General features: G+C 37.1%; 4 protein-coding genes across 4 annotated transcripts; 2 read left to right on the top strand and 2 right to left on the bottom strand.

Annotated features, from left to right (window-relative positions):
• The first annotated feature begins 236 nt into the window (after positions 1-236).
• Positions 237-1,345, top strand: LOC132166228 (calmodulin-like protein 3). The gene has a single exon (XM_059577007.2). The coding sequence runs from the start codon at positions 413-415 to the stop codon at positions 1,088-1,090; it is 678 nt and encodes a 225-aa protein (XP_059432990.2). The 5' UTR covers positions 237-412; the 3' UTR covers positions 1,091-1,345.
• Positions 1,346-3,506: 2,161 nt separating this feature from the next.
• On the bottom strand, positions 3,507-12,830 carry LOC132165581 (Ubiquitin system component Cue protein). The gene is made up of 5 exons (XM_059576207.2): positions 12,240-12,830; positions 9,974-10,124; positions 4,403-4,623; positions 4,034-4,207; positions 3,507-3,831 (listed from the first exon to the last, which is right to left on the bottom strand). Exons 1-5 carry the CDS (start codon positions 12,450-12,452, stop codon positions 3,745-3,747), a joined length of 846 nt encoding a protein of 281 aa, XP_059432190.1. The 5' UTR covers positions 12,453-12,830; the 3' UTR covers positions 3,507-3,744.
• A 717-nt stretch (positions 12,831-13,547) lies between these two features.
• Positions 13,548-16,563, top strand: LOC148583032 (glutathione S-transferase T3-like). Its single transcript, XM_088511961.1, has 4 exons — positions 13,548-13,746; positions 15,375-15,791; positions 15,880-16,293; positions 16,420-16,563. Exons 2-4 carry the CDS (start codon positions 15,387-15,389, stop codon positions 16,561-16,563), a joined length of 963 nt encoding a protein of 320 aa, XP_088368087.1. The 5' UTR covers positions 13,548-13,746; positions 15,375-15,386.
• Positions 16,564-18,157: 1,594 nt separating this feature from the next.
• On the bottom strand, positions 18,158-19,150 carry LOC148583031 (uncharacterized). The gene is made up of 2 exons (XM_088511744.1): positions 19,139-19,150; positions 18,158-19,049 (listed from the first exon to the last, which is right to left on the bottom strand). Exons 1-2 carry the CDS (start codon positions 19,148-19,150, stop codon positions 18,381-18,383), a joined length of 681 nt encoding a protein of 226 aa, XP_088367870.1. The 3' UTR covers positions 18,158-18,380.
• Positions 19,151-19,972: the final 822 nt, after the last annotated feature.

Below are 19,972 nucleotides of genomic sequence, written 5' to 3'. Positions count from 1 at the left end.
GATCTACATTGAGAGTAATTAAAAGCTCAAGGGTCCAAAATGAGAGATTTAAAAGTTCAAGAAAAATTTATAAAATCAAGTAAAAATTCAGGGGGCCAAAATAAAGTTTCGGAAGTAGATCATTGACAAGTGCCATTGACAGATCGAACAGCATAATATTCGAAGGCCACCATTGGCGTCACCAAAATATTTCCATTTACTTTATTATTATTAAGTTTATTACACTTTCACGCGGTTTGTGGGATCAGAAGTACCACCAAACACCGCGTCTCCACTTCAATGCTGCTGCGAAGACCAAAAATCCCATCACAAACAAACCAAAACTTCTCCGTTCTCTTCTTCTTCTTCTTCTTCTTCTTCTCTCTTCCTTATCTTCCTATTCTTAATTTTGGTTGTATTAGGCAACACAAAAATGATGATCATAATTAGCCTACTCTTATTGTCTCTTCTCTTTCTTGCCGGCTTCCTTAATATATTCTTTCATTTTCCCACCAACAAGTTTTTTCATGCATGGTTGAAATACACTCCACCACCCGACACAAAATCTTCACCTGTTTCTTCCCCCCGCAAAGAACGGTCTCCGACTCTGAGTCCCCAAAACAAGGCTGAGCTCAAGAGGGTGTTTGCCACCTTCGACAAAAACGGCGACGGATTCATAACAAAGCAGGAGCTGAGGGAGTCGCTGAGGAACATCAGAATCTTCCTGACAGAGAAGGAGGTTGAAGAAATAGTCGCCAAAGTGGATGCTAATGGAGATGGGTTGATTGAGTTTGATGAGTTCTGCATGCTGTGCGAGTCCATGGCCGGCGGCGGGAAGGAAGAAGAAGAAGAAGAAGAAGGCGGCGGCGGCGGCGGTGGCGGGGAGGAGGAGTTGAAGGAGGCTTTTGATGTGTTTGATAAAGATAGGGATGGGTTGATTACGGTTGAGGAGCTGGGTGTGGTTTTGTGTGCCTTGGGGATGAAGGAAGGGAAGAAAGCTGAGGATTGCAAGGAGATGATTACGAAGGTTGATATGGATGGAGATGGAATGGTTAATTTTGATGAGTTCAAGAGGATGATGAAAGGTGGAAGCCTTCTTTTAGCCCACTAATTCTCAAAACGACGACGAATGCTTGTCTTTCTTTCTCCACACAATCTCTTGATAAGGTGGTCATTAATTTCCACCTCACATGGAGAAGAATTAAGAAACCCGTCTTCTTAGAGCTAGCTAGCTTCAAGTATGTAATTATTTTCATTTACTCCAAAAAAAAAAAAAAAAAAAAAAAAGTATGTAATTAATCTTTCTTTCTTTTTGTCTCTTTTCTCTTCCAATATATTAATTACAAATCCCACTATATACATATCCTTTTTTTCATTTTTTTCTTATATATTGGAGATTTCATCGGCTGTGCATGATGATGCCTGTGCATGATGATGCAGTCAAACTACGAAATGGGTATAAGAGAACTGATATTTAGGATATTTCTGTATTTCTTATATTATGTGTAACTTTTTAACAAATCAGTCATTAGATTAAAAAGAAAAACATATGGTGATTTAATGATTTTTTTTTTTTTAAAAAAAAAAAAAAGAATGAAGAAGTACAGGAGTACGGTGGCGTTTAGGCTTTCTCATTATGATAATAATATAAAGTAGTCAAAGGGTGTCTCCAAAACTGAAAAAGCCGAATATCGAAGTGTATGCACGTGCAAATACGTGTATATATATAGTAATAATTGCTAATCTCAATAAATAAATAAATAAAAGTTTCACTATACGCAAAAACCTGAAAAAAAAAAATAAAAAAAAACAAAGCATGTGTTTCTCTCATGTTATTAAAAAAATATGTCATTATATATAACAATTTTATAAACTGAGTTCTTTTAATTTAATTTGAAGAAAAACTTGTGTTTTTTGTCTTTTTAGGTAAAGATAACCTTTCTGTTTTTGGAAAATTTGGCCTAAAAAAAAAAAAAACATGATATCCATGAACCATTTGATTCATTGCACCGAAGAGAATCATCCCTCGTCCAAATTATGGCATCCATGTTTGAGCATTCCTCTTGAGGAAGTAAAATAGAGAAAGGTGGAGATGATAAGCTTGCATGTGCTGAAAGTAAATTCCTCATTCCTATGTCCCCCACATGCCAATCACATTGTTTCTTGGCGTGTATTTAGGGGCATCAACTCCATCCCAACGCCAACACAACCGACTTTCTAGTCCAATTGAGTCGTGTTGTTTAAGACTCCCCCCATGACAATCATTATGAATAGCTCTCAAGGCAAAGACAGTGTAAGACTAATAAATTTTTAACACGATTAGCGAACTCAACAATAAATTAGTGAGTTAGGGTTCAGGTTTCAAACCCGTTTAATTAAATTGATTGAATTAAGATTAACCTTTATATTCTTAAACACATGCCTCGACACGACATAAACTCGCTGCGTAACATTTGAGAATAACAATTTTTGACAGAACTTGTAAACTTAACACTCAATCAGTAAGGATTGAAATGTCTGACTCGTTTAATTAAATCGATAAGCTTAGGATTAACTCATAAAGTCTTGTATTCATATATTGCTATAACCCGAATTTGACACGCGAACACGAATTGTTTACTTCTGTATGCTCCAATTTGTGAACAAATGAGTTACACATCAGTTAAAAGAAATCCAAGCAATGTAAATAAAACCAACCTTTGTTAGCGTTTATAGGGTTGGAATTTGCGATAGAAATCAAAATGAAGAGAGAGAGCAAAAAGAATTAAAGCGGTTTGGCCTTCAAGACTAAGAAGTCCAACATATATAAAGTTCAAGTGGCTACATTTTTATTATTGACTTGGATAATGAAGCTACAATTACAATAGGTTTTTATACAATTCAAAATAAATGTTGACTAGCAGTTTTTGGATAGTAAGGCATCATATCAATATAATTGAGAAAAAATGCTATAAACCACATTTTTATCACGAGAGGACTTCCCAATGCTGACATGACAATCTTTCAGAAAACCATTGATTCTTTATTTTTTTATTTTTATTTTAAAAAAAAAGACTAATCCAAGGATTAATTAAAACTGACAAATCAGCATTATATGATAAAAATATAATCTCTAATATTACTCTAAATTGGATATACTAAGAGCACATAAAAATAAATGCCATTAGAATGACAATTCCCTCTCGATGATTAAATCGAAATAGATGCTCAGTGATATTAATGTAATAATGGATTGTGCGAAGACGTTTGTAAAAGTAGCATTACTAAAGAACCATAAAAAGAGACAAGCGAGATACTGATAAAAATTGACAGCCAAAACTCGTGGAAGATTTTGGAGGATGCATTAGACAAGTGTGAAGGTATGACAAGTATTTAGCCAAAGCAAATGTGTGTGTGATAGAGAGAGATTTAAGCACCACTAATATCTTATTATGATATAATTAATTTATTTGATGTCTCTTAACATAAACCCACAAACACCTGCGTATCAAATTTTTAGTCAATTGAGGAGGCAAATGGAAAAGATGAGTGTATTCAAATGAAACTGAATGGGTATTCATCCTTGCATACCCATTTGGCCTTAAAGAAAAGAAGGGGGGGGGGGGGAATGGTGTTGAACCTGCATAGTCCGTCACTCCCAACCGGCACAGGAGGCCACGATTTGGAGTGCCTACAGATATAATTCGCACTAGCTTTTAAGCAACTGTCGAAAGCACACTCACATACTAAACATCCTGAAGGCCAAATTAATTAAGCCAATGTTCACTAGAAGACATCAGGGTGGAAATGTCCGGGGATGGAATTGCTTTGCTGAGCCTGTTTCAGGTGCATTGTCAATGCATAGTTGTTCACCTGATAATATGTCATAAAATCATACAACAATCATTACACTTGATGCAATGACTGTAAAGGAGCAAGGATTGATCGAAATTACTAATGAAGTAAAAGTAAATGCACCAATTCTTATAAGCATTTTCATGCCAAACAGCATAGTCCACAGACCACACTGCCGACACGAAAAACTATGGGAAACTACGGGATTTGAGAGCTAAACCTCTAGTGTTCTCAACTGCTCCTGGTACTGGGACACCAGTTGCTTCAGATGTTGCAACTCCTGATTCCTTTCTTCGTACTCTTTTTGACGTTCGTGTTGAATAGACACTGCTCGCTTGAGGATTGTATTTTCCTGAATAAGTGCTTCTACTTGTTCCTTCAGCATCATATTTTCCTACAATAGGGCATGCGATCAGTACAAGAAAGCATTAGAGAAAAGAAACCATTTAAATCTCCGTGCACTACCCCCACTGCACCTGCACTTCTCTCCCTCTTTATTCACCCACCAAAGAAGAAATAGAGGAAAGAACAATAAGGGAAATTGTAACACATTCAACATTATTGTAGTACAATCACAATCATAAGCAACCTGGTGAAAGCTTTGGGATGCCTCTGCACTTGCACGTGCAGCGATAGATCTCTCCAAAACCTCAAGCACTCTTGAAGTACGAGCTTTAGCATCATCTACATTGGAGGCACTCATCATTTCTCTAACAAAGAGCTCCACCCAGTCAGAACCATCCATGGGAGGGTCCTGTGGAGCTGATAGCTCCTCACCAGCTGCAACCTCTCCATTAGCTGTCACTATACCTGAAACAAAAATATTGTACTCAGCCCTGGAACTGGTCACAAGGGCCCCAAACTTGGAAAAGGAAAGGTGGCTTGCAAATGGAAGACAACCATAACCATGATAACAGCACTATATTCTTAAAAGAGAATTACTCGGTAATGAAGCACATCAAATGACTTGTATTAATTTTTTTTTAAAAAAAAAAATTATAATAAAGTAGCAGATGCAAAGCAGAAAGGAGAGACAGCACTTCCATAAGGTTGCAACTCTTTGTTCTTTCTTCTTCCTTCTTTGGTGGTATGTAGCATCCGTAAGTAATTTTCTATAACTTTATATTCCCCTTTTAGAGCCATAAATTGGTTGAACACATTCTGTGTAGGTTTGCAAAATATCAGATACATCTGAAACAATATCATTGATTATTCTCCTTTCCTACAACATCTGGCACTTCATAAAAGCAATATCCATTTTTGCAGAGATTTAGTTCAAAACTACAAATCGATGCCAAGTGCCAAGAATTATTAGTGAGGTTATCCCTTTCAAGCAATCAATTTTGGTGATTTTACTCTGTGCACCAAATGGTGGTACATTGATTTCTTCATGTAAGAAGAATTGATTTTGGGTCAGAACAGCTTTTGCGCAATAAATAAATATAATTGCTTGATCCATTAACATCTAACAGACCAATTCCCTTTGCTTCCTTCTTGACACCAACTCTCAATGGCAGTGAATTCCCTACATATGATTCTTTTCCACATGTTGATGGATCAAATCAGGGTACAAAAAATTAAAATAATAATAATAAAATTAAATAGCTTCACAGCTTTAGAGATGAAAAAATAGTATCATTTATTGGAGTAGATAACAAGGGGTTTTAGCCCAAGTGGTGGAGGCCTTGGTTTTGAGGTATCATCCCTTCAAGGTCTAAGGTTCAACACCTCATGGGTACAAACAATCCTTTGGGGCCACACTCCCCTGGTGAAAAGCCAACGATCTAACCAATTCTGTGTAGGAAAACTTCCAAGGGTGCAGTGCATGAGACCGGGGTTTACTCTGCAGGGGTGAATCCGAAGGGCCTTACCTTGGAGAGGTTCCCAAACATAAAAAAGGAAAGAAAAAATTAAAAAAAAAAAGAAAGAAAAAATAAAAAAGATAACAAGTCTAGGCTAGGATTTGTAGCCTATAAAAATGCTTGTATTGAACCTCACTTGATCATTGAATCCTAGAGTTTATTATCGATTTTTTTTAATAAGAACTTTTCTTATGTCTTCTTCCTTGAGGTAGAGCTTTTTCTTATTTCTTCTTCCTTGTAGTGTTATAGGGTTCAAAAGAGAAATGTTATTTTCTTTCCTTTATTGCTTCTGCTATGCCAATTGGTATCAAAGCAACTTAATACAGCTAAACCCATACAACGATGGCAATGTCCCTAGTGACAACGATCAAGAGAGAGAGGCTCCTAGAAGAGCCAAATTTAAGGATCTCTAACATGAGATGCAGCAAGCTTGGTTTGATGTTCAGGCAGCCTTGCTAGGCTAATGATGGAGATTCAAGAGATTTTCATATGAAGATAAATCTACCAACTTCACGTCGAAAATTTCTTAAGTTGGCTGAACGAGGTTAAGAGATTCTTCAAATATATAGAGATTCCTAAAAAATGAAGGTGAGCTTTTGCCAACAACTTGAAAGGAGGAGATTCCGCTTGGTGCAGATGCAGATTCCACAGATGCAGAGGAAGGAGCCAGTATGATCATGGACAAAGATGAAGCTAGTTAAAAGCAAGATGTTTACCTCCAGATTATGAATAGATCTGGTTTCAACAGTAGTAAGATTGCATGCGGTAGAGTAGAGCAATTCAAGCACATACCAAAGAATTCTATAGGTTGTATGTTCTCATGTTAACAAAGGCACAACAGGTGGCTAAATTCATTGGAGGACTGCAATTGATGATCCTAGAGTTTTCATACATACCATGTACACATTGACAAAGGCTATTAATTTAGCCACAAGAACGGAGTCCTAATTGGATAAGATGAGGGCTCAATCATCTAGAAACCCCTCTTTTGATCCCTCATGCTCTGAGATGAGCAAATGAATTAGCCTTCAACATCACAATTATTGAATTCCTCCAATAAAGACTCGAGAAAGATCATTGGGTCAGTGAACACCACAAGAACTACAACACAAGTAAAGATGCTCCTTGAAATCCTTATACAAACCAGGTCCAGATAGGTATTACAGATGCAGACAACCGGACATTCGTTTAATCAATGCCCTAAAAGAGAAACAACAAATCTATTGAAGGATAACAATAATGAGGAGTTTGATGAAGGCATTGACAATACAACACTCGCTTATCAAGAGGATGAAGGAAAAAATTTTGGGGGATCGCTGATTGTAACAGGCTATTAATTGTATCTAAGCAAAGAGAACCTCCTCAATGACACAACATCTTCATGGGAGATTGATTGGTGTTGCATGGGTCATATCTCATAGGGCGAGCGAGTTATAAAGAATTGGGAGGGGACATTGGGGACACTATACTGCTTTGCAAATGTAGACATTGGCACCTTTGTGTTAATTGTGGTCTATTTTGTAACATCCCAAACTCATATTGGAAGGAAATGAGTAGCCCACAAAGAGAGTTGGGGGTTTATAAGAGATGTTTATGGGTGCTAAGCCCCACATTGCTTACTTATTAGATAAAATTGGACTTTATAAGTGATTTTAGGGAAACCCTAAATTGACTAGTTATTTTGAGGTGATTGCACAGATGTTGCTAATGCACTTTCTTGAATCGTTACAAATAGTATCATAGCCATCTAGTAATGCCATGTGGTACTGTCATAACCGTATGACGTGGCCCTGATAAAAGGAGGAGTTTGTAACACTCTGATCTCATATTGGGAAGAGATGAGTAGTCCACATAGAGTGTGTCGTTTATAAGAGATGATCATGAGTGCTAAGTCCCACATTGTTTACTTACTATGTGGAACTAAGCTTTATAAGTGATTTTTGGAAAGCTTCAAATTGACTAATCCTTTTAGGATGATAGTACAGATGTGACTAGCGCTTTTCCCTGACTCGTCACATATTTGGAGAGAGCAAAATGCAAGGAGCATTAAAGATCATGAGACTGGGATGTTAGAGTTGAAGAAGATGATGTTGAAGAAGATGATGTTCCAATACTTTTATACTTGGAGAGTAGCATGGAATAGTTTGCATGTTTATAGTTTTTTGGAGTTTTTTGAATTTTGTTCTTCTTTCTCTACACTTTAGGGGTTATCTCTGTATATTTTCCTTTGGCTTTCTTTGTTTTATTTTCGTTTTAAGCTTTTCTTAATAACTTTACCACTTTTGAATTTTTCAAATTAGAATTTGTTTTATTTCTTTTAGTGTATTCTAAAAATTTTATAACTTTTCTCTAGGTTAGGATTTGTAGATTATCAAAGGCTTGTATTGAACCTTATTTGATCACTAAATCCTTGAATTTATTATTGAGTTGTTTTAATAAAAGGAGAGAGCTTCCTTTTTGTTCTTCTTCCTTGTGGTATTGAAGGATTCAAGAGAGGAACATGTTATTTTTCTCTTTTCTATCCGTTCCACTATGTCACTTCGTCATCTCTAACACTATCATTTACTCTTTTGATAAATCTCTGCAATGTCTCAATTGCCCTCTGTTTAATAACAAATAACAAAGATAACCATTTCCTCCAAAAAGCATTCAAGGTCCAAGGCATATAGTATATCATAATTATAATATGAAGTAGTTGAATGTAGTTTAATGCCTAAAGGACTGCTTTACAATTTGTAAATTTGATTGAAGAAAGTGTCTCATCAGTATAATGAGGTAAACAATGTCTTTACATAGACCAACCAGAGGTACAGGTTTGCCAATCTCTCGAAAAGATTTATCAGAGCTATACTCAAGTTTAAGTTGCTATCTGTCATTACATGATTGAATGAAAGGCCCGTGAAAAGCCGATGTGCCAATGTGTTTTGTACGATATTTGGCAACATAAAGAGAACATATAACTAGTACAACATGCAGCCAAGGATTGAATAAAAACTCTAAAAGGGATCATCAAATCTTTTTTTTTTTTTCTTTTTTTTTTATAAATAATTGAAATATCATTAAAAACAAAAAGCGCTACTTAGGTACATAGGGACTATATAGAATAAACATCTAGTTAGGAGGAGAAAAAAAGAACAAAGGAATTATTAAAACTAAGATCCCATGGAGCTACAAATGCAGTTGTACAAGTAAAAAGGGTAAAAAAAAAAAGGACTCAAAGTCCGCCAATGTCCTCTCACGGTTTTCAAAATTTCTGTCATTTCTTTTCTTCTAAAGACACCACCAGAGGCAAGAAAACACCATCTTCCATACGGCAGCACTCCGAGTGCTACCAACAAGCAAATAAATCAGCTGCACTACTAGACATCACCCAAGACAGCCCACAATGACAAAAAAAGACATTCCATAAGACGCAAGCGACCTCATACTAGAGTAGAAGATGGTCTACAAACTCCCCATTCTTCTTGCACATATAACACCTATCAACCATAATGACATCCCGCCTCCTAAGATTGTCCAGCAAGGATCTTCCCTAGGACTGCCAACCAAGCAAAAAAGGTCGCCTCAACGAATCCTTAGTCCGCCATATACAAGAGAAAAGAGTATCCTCATTACAACGCATTATAGGGCTTTGAAATAATCTTCTCCACAACCTTTCTCAATATATTGGCAAGAACTTTGGCAAAATCTAATAAACTCCACTCACAAGACTAATAGGCCGAAAGTCCTTAAGATCAATAACCCCATTTTTCTTCATAATGAGAAAAATGAAGGTGGCATTGAGACTTTTTAAAGGGATCATCAAATCAAGTATCAAAAAATAAGATATTAAGCAAATTATTGCCACATAAGAGTAGAAAAGAAAAGAAAAAGGCAAAATAGAAGTGACTCAAAGCCAGGTAAAGATCAGAAAATCTAATAGAGGATAAACCTCTCATAGTCTTAGGTAACAGCAGTGTTGTTTGAGAGAGAGGGTATGTGTCTTTTTTTCTAATAGGTAATAAATATGTATCTTTAAAAGAACGGTCCAAACACTTTATGATTCAGTTTAGTATAGTATCAATATCAATATATGTTTTTCCAACTTAATAGAAGTTACATAAAAGAAATATGAATTTTTTTTTGACAAGTAAAAAAGGAATATAATTAGAACTTCCACTATTGTAGATAATGAGAATGTACCTTAACGTGCAAAAAATTGAAACTTTAAAAATCCAAAAATACAATAACCACACAAACAAGTATATCCGTCAATCCAATGCAAGTTAGTAACAGCCAGAAATTAAATGTACACGCACCTTGTGATTGAACATTTGGTTCCACTGTTACGTCAAGTTTGGGTGCAGCAGAGCCCAAGTTATCATCAGTGGATCCTAAACGAAGCTCATTCAAACTTCTGATAGCTGAATCCAAATCACCACCACATTCTTCAAGTGCTCTTTCGAGAAGCTACAACAATAACAGCTCTCACAAATGGTTAGTGACTATTAATGCTACCCCAACCAGATGTGATCTACACCCTCCAACTTCACATCTCCTTTTGTCAAAACAAAAAAGTTATGGGGCTTGACAATTGAGCTGCCTTTGCTTTTAAGGGTTACAGCTTGTCATTTCCTATTACACTCTCTTCTCTCAATGAGATTTGTACCCAAAAAAAAAAAAACTCTGTAATACCCCTGTGTTCATTTCCAAGAATTTATCATGAGGATATTAAACTTTAATTTTACCAATAAATTACCATGAGAGAATTAGAATGGGCTGTTGTGATACTTCGATTGAAATTGGGTGATATTTTAATCCAAGGGCCCAAGAGGATATCTTGGTAAAAGTATTATGGAACCCCAAGGTAAAACATCTCTTTCTCCTCTCTCTCTCTCTCCCCCTTACATTTGAAAAGCCTCTCTCACGCATGCACAAAAAGGCATGTGCAGACAGTGCAAACCCACCCATAGACACAGGAAGTTAAGTTTACAAGAAATCATGGAAAGAGCAACAAGGGCATTACTTCTCAAAACAAAAGCTTGATAATAATGGCCAATGGAGCAGCAAAGATCATGGGGTTGGCCAATGGAGCTCACTTGTTTCTCTTGAGGTAGAAAACTTGAAAAATTAGGTTGTACTAAATTTTTTTTTGATAAGTAATGTTACATATCAAAAGCGCAAAGGGATGCAACCCTAGTATACAAGAGAATGCTGGGAAAAAAAAAAGAATAAAATAAGAATAAGAATAAGAATAAATAAGACCCCCATAAAAGAACCCTAAAACCCAAAGAAGCCCTAAACCTGCAGAACATACCCCTAAACCCCAAAGAAGCCCTAAACCCGCAAAACAATCCTACCTTTACGCCGACTAGAGCCGCTGCCTCTAGCATCAAATTAAAGGAGCATTCCAAATTTTTAAGCTCCCTCTTCCCCTTAGGTTTAGAAGCGGACACCCCATCTTCAAGATACTAACCCTCTTAAATGTCAGAAAAAAGATCCATAAGTCTTTTCTCGTCGACCCCAAAAGACAACCCCATAATGGGAGCGGCTCCCATTGCACTAAGCACAAACTCAGAAAAGCCCTCAACCCCCACCTCTCCATTCTCACTAAAAATTGAAGGGATTTGAAGTAGATCCACGAAGCAAGATCTTTTGGGAAAATTTTCAGCTTTGAAACCAACTTGGGAGGTGCCATGATTATCGGTCACAAAGGGCATAGCATTGGGTTAGTTTAACCGTTATTATTACATCTTTTACTAAATTACGGCCATTTGTTACCGTATTTAGTTTTATTTGTGTCGATATTGTTGTTTTATTATCATTTAGAATAGATAAAACATTAGATTTTTTTACATGTTTATTGATAGGATTGTTATTTAAATTTGTTTAGGTTCTATTTGGTTGTACGATGACCTCAAGGGGAAGGCAGTTTAGTAGCAGATTTGAGGGCAAGTGTATTTGTATACTTTATATTCTCATTATTATTATTGTTTTTTTTTTTTTTTTTTTGATAAGTATACCCCATGTACTTAGCAAAGTGTGAAAAGTACGTTTATGAATACATGCTAAAGTTGCGTAAGTCAAGCTATAACATGGTACATAATAAAATCTTACTCAGTGAACATGCCATTATGTCATAAAGCTATTTTACTTGGTGAACATGCCATTATAAATTTATGTATTTATTTTGCCACTTCTATAAATGCATGTGTTGATTCTGCAATGGCCATTTGAGAAATGGGTAAAGAAATTTATTTTGGCATATTGAAATGTGGCGTATAATGATTTGAATTTGGTTATATATTGATGATATTGAATTTGTTTATATATTTATGAAATTTGTGGAAATCAATTTCTCTGGTCTTTCTTGCTAAAAAAATTATTTGCAGGGTTTTGAGAAATGTTGCATTTTCAGTCGTTACCAGGCCCGTTTGGATTTGGGATGTGACATTTTCTTCATTTCCCCAAAATCAAAATCACAATTTGAAAAGAAATAACAAATCAAATATCGAATATCAAATATCGATCTAAGAACCCTATTATTAAGAAACAAGAAATAGTAAAAAGAAGAAGAGAGCGAACCTTTTGGTCCATGTGAGGAAAAAAGGCCCTGAGGTGTTGGATCGAGTGAACGGAAGAAGGGGAGGGAAAGGAAGAGTGGTTGGGCCTGGGCGGAGAGAAGCGAACGGGCGAGGAAGAGGAGCAGCGGATTCTCTTGGACACGGGAGGGTTTGCTGCCAGGCTCAGATTGTCTTCGAATATGGACGATCTCTTCCCGCACACTATGGCAGACATGTTTCGCTGCTCCTCCGCTCTATGCGTCTCTCTCCAACCCCTCCCTCCTCTACTCTCTCTTCTTTCTCCCCCACACCTTCTCTTTCATGCACCGTTTTCCTTCCCAGATTCTCCAGAAAAACGATCACAAATCCCACCGGAAAATGAAATTTATCAATCGAATTTAACCCCTCAGGCAGGTTCAGAGAGCGAACAAATTAAGGGCGTTGAGGGATTGATTGTTCTTGTTCACAGCACCGTTGAAGGAGGGGTGATCGGGTGACGGCGAGGGCCGGGGAAGGACCAATCAAGAGGAGACATGCAAGCGGACGTTTGTTAGAGTTATTGGTTTCTAGCAAACGTGGCCGTGTGCCATTGGTTTTTTGTGGTTGTGGGAATTTATTAAGGGAAAGTGGAATGGTTCGGTGGGTGTCATTGAGCTTCTTTTTTTATCTTTGTCGTGTTGGAATTGGTCAGTCGTTGAACGAAGGGGTTCTTTGCCGCGTGGGGAAGGCAAGAGAGAGCTTTGAGTCTCTACGAGATAGCCGTCCGATCATAGTGTCTCGTGGAGATCTATGCTTCTACTAGATTGCTAAGCATTTTTCTTTTTTTCCTTTAATAAAATAAAATAAAATAAAATAAAAAAACAAACTTTTTGCAGGAAAAACAGCAATTTTTATGTGGCAGAGATCAGGCATGGAATGATGGAACCGAAGTGTATCCGGGCCTCCGGCCCAACCCAGTCATCACCAATATCATCTTGCCACATATGATGTTAGAGCATTCACAGCAGCTTCCCTATAAGGGGGTCTGTTCCCTATGTTTAGGGAATATGTCCAAAAAATCACAAAAAACGTCCCACAGCAGATTCCCTAAATGGTTCCTTAAACCATCATATGCTACAGTGGAACCCAATATATTGGGCTCCACTGTAGCAATCCTAAGGCTTATTAAATTGAAAAATAAATCTTTCTCTCTCCTGTCAGCACAAGCCTCAACGCAACGCAAGCTCTCTCTTTCCTGTCCAACACGCCACCCTTCTCGCTCAATACAAGCTCTCTCCGCTCAATACAAGCTCTCTCTGCGAAAATTCCGTCTTCTTCAACCTCTCAAGTTTCATCTGTTCTACACAAGGTAGAGAGGAGACCGAAAAGAGAGAAAATTCGAGATTGAGAGAGAATGGTGAGCGTTCTGTTCAAGCCGAGAGAGAGAGACTGAAGAACGGTGGTTGAGCCACCGTCGTCGTGGAGTGGGCAGCGCCTGGGCAAAGCTGAACCAGTCCTTTTCCGGCGAGCGTAGTGTCCAGCTCAGAAAGGTTCGTTCTTCGATTGGAAGAAAGGTTCATTCTTCCCTTTTGTTCGATTTCTCCTAAATTTGGGTTTGTCTTCTCCTAAATGTTCATTGCTCTGTAATCAAATGTATTGTAAGAAGCCTCCGCCACATCGGTGAGCGATGTACACAGCTATAGCTTTAGCGTTAGGGTTTCACTTCTTTTCCTTTGAATGAATGAATATCACGCGGCGTCATTTACTGATTACCGGCGCTCAGATGGCAGTGAGCGCTTGCGTATGAGCTGACGCCCATAGTTGCTCCGTCTCTGCGAATCTTCGAGAGAGAGAGTCTAGTGGCTCAATCTTTCTTGCAGATTTGGGCAAATTTCATGTGTTTTCTTTTACTTATCAAAAAAAAAATCAAATGTTTTGAAATTATTTTGTATATAGAATTCTTATATTTATTGAGAAGGTTTGAGAAACCTTGGAGAGGAAGAGAAGTAGAACGCTTTCAAATCCCAGCCTAATTTTGGTGTTCTTGTTGTTCTTTATGGCTAGGAGTTGGCTTTGATATTCACAGGGCATTTTGCTATTATTGCTTTGTGCTTAGCCAATTCCTTATATTCATCTGGGTGGCGATTAAAGCCCTGATTTTAGACTGAATTATTCTACAAGTTAGGGTTATTGATTTCCGTCCTTGCTGTATGACACTTTCTTTGTGGGGCTGTGGATTTTCTTGATTAAATGATGGGTTTTCTAGTTAAATTTCATCGGTGCATGTTAAACTCCAAGTTATGTATGTTAAACTCCAAGTTACTGGTTATTTGTTTATTGCTAATAGACTCTGGGGGAGCTTCAATGGCTTTTTTTATTCTTCTCCGTTTTGAAATATTGAATGACATGTTTTTTGTGGTTTCAAGAATCAATTAGATGGATTTCATGAAAAAGGAAAAAGAACGAAGGGAGGAAAGGCATCATAAGGAGATCTTCAGTAAAACCTAGACTGTGTTTGACTTACTGTGTTCGACTTACTGGTTTCAGTAAAACCTAGATCTTCAGTAAAACTAGAATCAATTAGATGGACTTCCCACAATTACTGGTTTTAGAAATTGTCACTTTAGAGCTGCATGAATTATTTTTCTATATTTGGTTCTTGGTGTTCATTGGAAGCGTCTCTTGAGGAAATTGGTATATACTTGGGTCAGATTGTTGGGGAGGTTAGATGGGTGTGAGATCAGATTTGTTGTCATTGTGGATTTGTTGGGGTAGTTGGGGTAGATATCCTCTTCTTCCTCAAGTTTTGTAGAGCCTACATTTTCTGCAATTTGCAGTGATATGTAAAGTGCCACACACCTCCCATCTTAAATGTGTATTTACATTGTTAATCGAACCCAATAAATTAGGGTAGTAGATCCCACATTGTAGCTAGCACCATAGATTGAATAATGTGTTGCTTCAATTTAAATTTACAGCTTAGTCTTTGAGTGCTTTTGTACCCTTTGATTTCCCAAGCCAAAAGTGCATCTTTGAATATAATTTAGAGTTTATTCTCCTTATTGTTAAGGGACTGGTTCAAGGCAAATTAGGATGTTATGTGTACATCTTTAATGTTACATGGATCCATGAATGGAACCAAATTTATGATATTTTTAGTTCCTTTTTTTTCATTCAGCTACTTGCACTCATGGACTCACAAGAGGGGTTGCAAGAGTTCAATGAAACTCCTTCCCAAAGCTTCACCATGCTCTTACAAGAGGGGCGTCAATACAACAATGAAAATCCACCCCAACCTAAAAAGAAGTCTACTACTAAAAAAACAAACTTCTCAATAGAAGAAGACGTTTTACTAGTAAAGGCTTGGCTCAATACTGGCCTTGATCCAATTCAAGGGAATTCTCAAAAAAGCACCAAATTTTGGGATAGGATTTTGGAGAACTATAATGAGAACAAGAAAGAAACCACTGTAGAACGGACTGCACATTCTTTATCAAATCGATGGTCTTTCATCCAAAAAGTCATCAACAAATTCTGTGGGTACTTAGAACAAGTTGAACATAGGAATCAAAGTGGTATTGGTGAGCAAGATAAGGTATAAATGATTTCTTACTAGTAGTGTAAATTAGTCATTTATTTGATTCAAGATTTTAATCATTTTCATTTTCTGAATTTTCTTTTAGATCAATATGGCAAAGGCTATGTACCAGGAGTTGAATAACAATGCCATATTTCAATTTGAACATTTGTGGAATATGTTGAAGACAGTACCGAAATGGAAGAAATATATGTTGACTCAATCAGATTTGAAAAGGAAATGCCTTGATACAAGTACTTCTTATCCGCTAGATGTTATACATTTAGGGGAAGATAACAATGATCAAGATGTACATGTAGCCTTGGAGAGACCTATAGGCAAGAAGGCTGCGAAAGAGAGAGAGAGAAAAAGAAAGAGCAACAATTGTGGAGAGAAAGAGATTGTGATGGAGGTTTTGAGTGGATTAGCGGAAGCGAAGAAGAGATTACATGAGGAGAGAAAGAAAGAGATCGATACGACAAAGGAGGAGATCATTCGTATTGAGAAACAAAAGCTTGAGGTTGAACTTAGGAAAGAGGAAAGGGAGCAAAAGAAAGAAGAATTTGAGAAACAAAAGCTTGAGGTTGAACTTAGGAAAGAGGAAAGGGAGCAAAAGAAAGCAGAATTTGAAAAACAAAAGCTTGAGGTTGAACTTAGGAAAGAGGCAAGGGAACAAAAGAAAGAAGAATTTGAAATTATGATGATGGATACAAGCCACTTGTCTAAAATGCAGCTTGACTATATTCAATCTCTCCAAATGGAAATCATTGAGAAGCGTAGTAGTAAATAGTCATCGGTCTTTGGGTATTATTTTGTATTTAAGTGAACTAATCATGTAATTTTGTAAATAGTCATTGATTTTGTCATCTTTTTGTTCAGTGACTATTTTGCTATTGAAAGTAAGAATAGCACAGACCTCTTTGTTGCACATTGATTAAAGCTAAGAATGCTTGTGTTGTTTACATGTATGAAGATCTTCTTTGATGAGGTTCTAACTGAAGGTGTAGCATTTGTGTAATTTTGTAAATCAATGTATCAAGTTCCTTTTCTTTGTGTGCAAAGGCAGTGAAAGCAATCGATCATTTTATTTACCAATGCATCGTATTTCATCTAGATCGATGTTGAGCTCAATCAAACGAAAACGGCCATGTGGATCATTACATATTACTTCATTAAGGATTTTTTTCCACAAATATATCTGAGGTTTTCGAGCTTACATTTGGTTGTATATAATGCTCCAAGAGCATTCATATAATGCGTCAATGATGTTCTTATTTTGCTTTTGCTATCTCTAAATAGGCATACTGCTTATACAGACAAAACAAACTAGATGAAGCTTTGGAGTCCTTGAAAAGCCTAGAGGGGAATTCTACAGCCATGTTGTTAGAGTCTCAGATTCTGTATCGTCTGGGAAAAATGGACGCTTGCATGGATATTTATCACAAGCTTCAAAAATCCAAGATTGAATCATTAGAAATAAACTCTGTTGCTAGTTTGGTCGCCTCTGGGAGGGCTTCTGAAGTGCAAAGAATGATGGATACACTTAGGGTCAAAGCAACTAGCAGTTTTGAGTTGGCATTCAACACTGCTTGTTCTTTAATTGAAAGTAACAAGTACACAGATGCAGAACAACTATTGCTGTCAGCCCGAAGGTAATGTACTATTTTGCTTTTTTGAACTTTATTGAATAGTATCATAATTTTAAAAATAACTTTCGTGTTATTTTTTGAAGCTTAGTACTCTCTTTACTGCATTATTTTTCAAGCTTAAGTTGTTATATCTGCAGCTTTCTTGAATGTGACTGTTAGTATGTTGTAAACAGTACCTTTAGAGAAATCTTATAAGACCATATACATGCAGAGCTTAGATTTGAAGGACAGAAACTTTGTTAAGCAGCATCTAGTCAAGCAAACCATTTGCTCTTAAAATTATTTTGACTAATAAGGGAACTCAGTTTTGTTCTTTAAGTGTTCAATTCATTGGTCTTCTCTATTTTGTTGTGTGATTATATTGTGCATTGCAAACCCGCTACTCTGTGTTGTGACAGTGCATTAAAGTTTTCCACACCTCACACCTGAACTGAGTTTTTGAGATCCGATTTGGTCTATTTGGATCATTGTTTTGGCTTTTCCTCTTGTATATGACCCAAGTACATAGAAGTCCCCTTTCTTTTTTCTTTTTTCATTTTTTGTGGCAAGACAGACCACATTGAAAGAGAGAGATTCCTGCTTGTAGAAGGAAGTTAAGGGTTCGGACTAGGAGCCATCTGTAATCTTCAATGCAAAGAAGCTTCTACTTGATGTTGTATATTGCAGTTCCTTAGGCAAGATATATGTGATCCAATCTGGCCTGTCTAATCATGTCCATATTATTCAATCCCAGCTGTAGCCAAGCACCAACTCACTTCGGGCCCTTGTGTCGCTCACCATTCACCTAGCTTCCAATCTCTTTCTCTTGTACTCAATCTAAACACTAGCACCCAAATTCTGTATGAACATCAAGCACACGCATCTCTCCTTGTTCAACTCCTGTGCAATGGCTATGGTTTTTATGATGTTGATGATCACCATGGTAATCACCAGATCGGGACCCAGTCAGCCAAATTGATCATTCTACCCTCCAAGCATAGAAAAACAAGGAAAACCTGGACGACCCACATGCCTTATCTTCCTCTCTTGTAGCTGGATTCGCTTCCTGAGTTGACAGATGTTGCATTGATGTCAATGATGATGATGGAGTTGATGATGGAGATGGAGATACAGATGATGAAATTGGTCTAAATATGAATAGTCCATGCCTAGTACCAGAGCTGAAGAGCCAGTCATGGACATCCCAATAGACTTCTACTTTGATTTTGCTTACACTGATGGACTCGTTGCCTCTAAACTTCCATTGAAGATGCTTGATATGAATAGCTAGATTCCCATCTATCCTAATCTCCATTTGTGGATCAAACCCACCTAAGGAGTTGTCGCTGTTGATAGCAGCATTTTTGCACTCAATTGAGAGCTCATGATAGATAAGAGCCGGCCTACACCCAGTTTTCCGAAAGGCATCTTTCTTTAGATCACCAACAGCTAAAACCACCTCTTCTTCACAAACAATGGCAACATAGTAATCTGTTTGTGGCTCTGTCTCGCCATTAAACTTTGCAGCTTTAAGGTCCCAAACCACATAGACTGTCTTACCGTCAACCATAAAGTGCTTGGAGCCTTGTTTCCTCCAAAAATACCATGGCTTGAGCTCCACCTTACACCGATGATGCTCATCTCCATTCTAGGATTCTATAATGCTTCTTCTTAGAACCTGGTATTCTGTTTTTGAATCATGGTTGCTCCTTAACTTATGAAAAGTTCTTTCTTTGCCATTTGCAGCATGTAGTTTTAACTATTTTCTCTTTTACTTTTGGTTGTAACTACAAATAGTACTTTGGGAAGTTGACATTCTTAAGGAAATAACTCTGATTCGGGAGGAGTTTACATTCAGTTTGAATAAGTTATGTTTGGAGTCTGGAAATCATATCCTGCATTGTAACATCATCACTTTTAATCTTAAATGTTGTGAAGGAAGTGATGATGGAGGGATCAACGCTGATAGTTTTATATGCACTTTCTTTTTTCTTTTCTTTTTTTGTCTTTTTGTTTCCTCTGAATATGAAGGAAACAAATATTGAAGTGTGGAATGAATTGATATTAACTGAACTATGTGCACATACGTGAAATTGGAAAAGGGGAAAAACTTCTGTAGAACAGTGATGATATAATGGACGCTAATGTGCTTGTTGCTATCAGAATTGGTCAGGAAACACTATTGGACGAGAACTTGCCTGATGACGAAATAGAGATTGAATTGGCTCCTATAGCCGTCCAGTTGGCCTATGTTCAGCAGGTGAGATTATTACCTCCAAAGGAGCCTCACAAAATGCAGTTGCAGAGCAACCCAAGCCTTCATCCAAGTCGTCAAGAAAGAAGTCTAGGAGTTAACTAGAAAGGATCCATAATTTTTGGTTGAAAATTTTGAGTTGTTGCAGATTTTCAAAGATTTTTTCTTTGTCTTTTCATCTCTAGGGATTAAGCCTAGATTTATGTAATTTATCTTGGTAGCCTTTTTATCTGTAATCTTGGTAGCCTTTTTATCTACCTTACATATGTGCTGTACAGAACACTCCTAAACTAAAAGAAATTGTTATGTTTTAAGGA

Source organism: Corylus avellana, chromosome 11 (genome assembly GCF_965113065.1).
Source record: "Corylus avellana chromosome 11, dhCorAvel1.hap1.2, whole genome shotgun sequence".
Taxonomy (NCBI): Eukaryota; Viridiplantae; Streptophyta; class Magnoliopsida; order Fagales; family Betulaceae; genus Corylus; species Corylus avellana.
The sequence above is the reverse complement of the archived record's forward strand: the minus strand, read 5'-3'. Positions and strand labels throughout refer to the sequence as shown.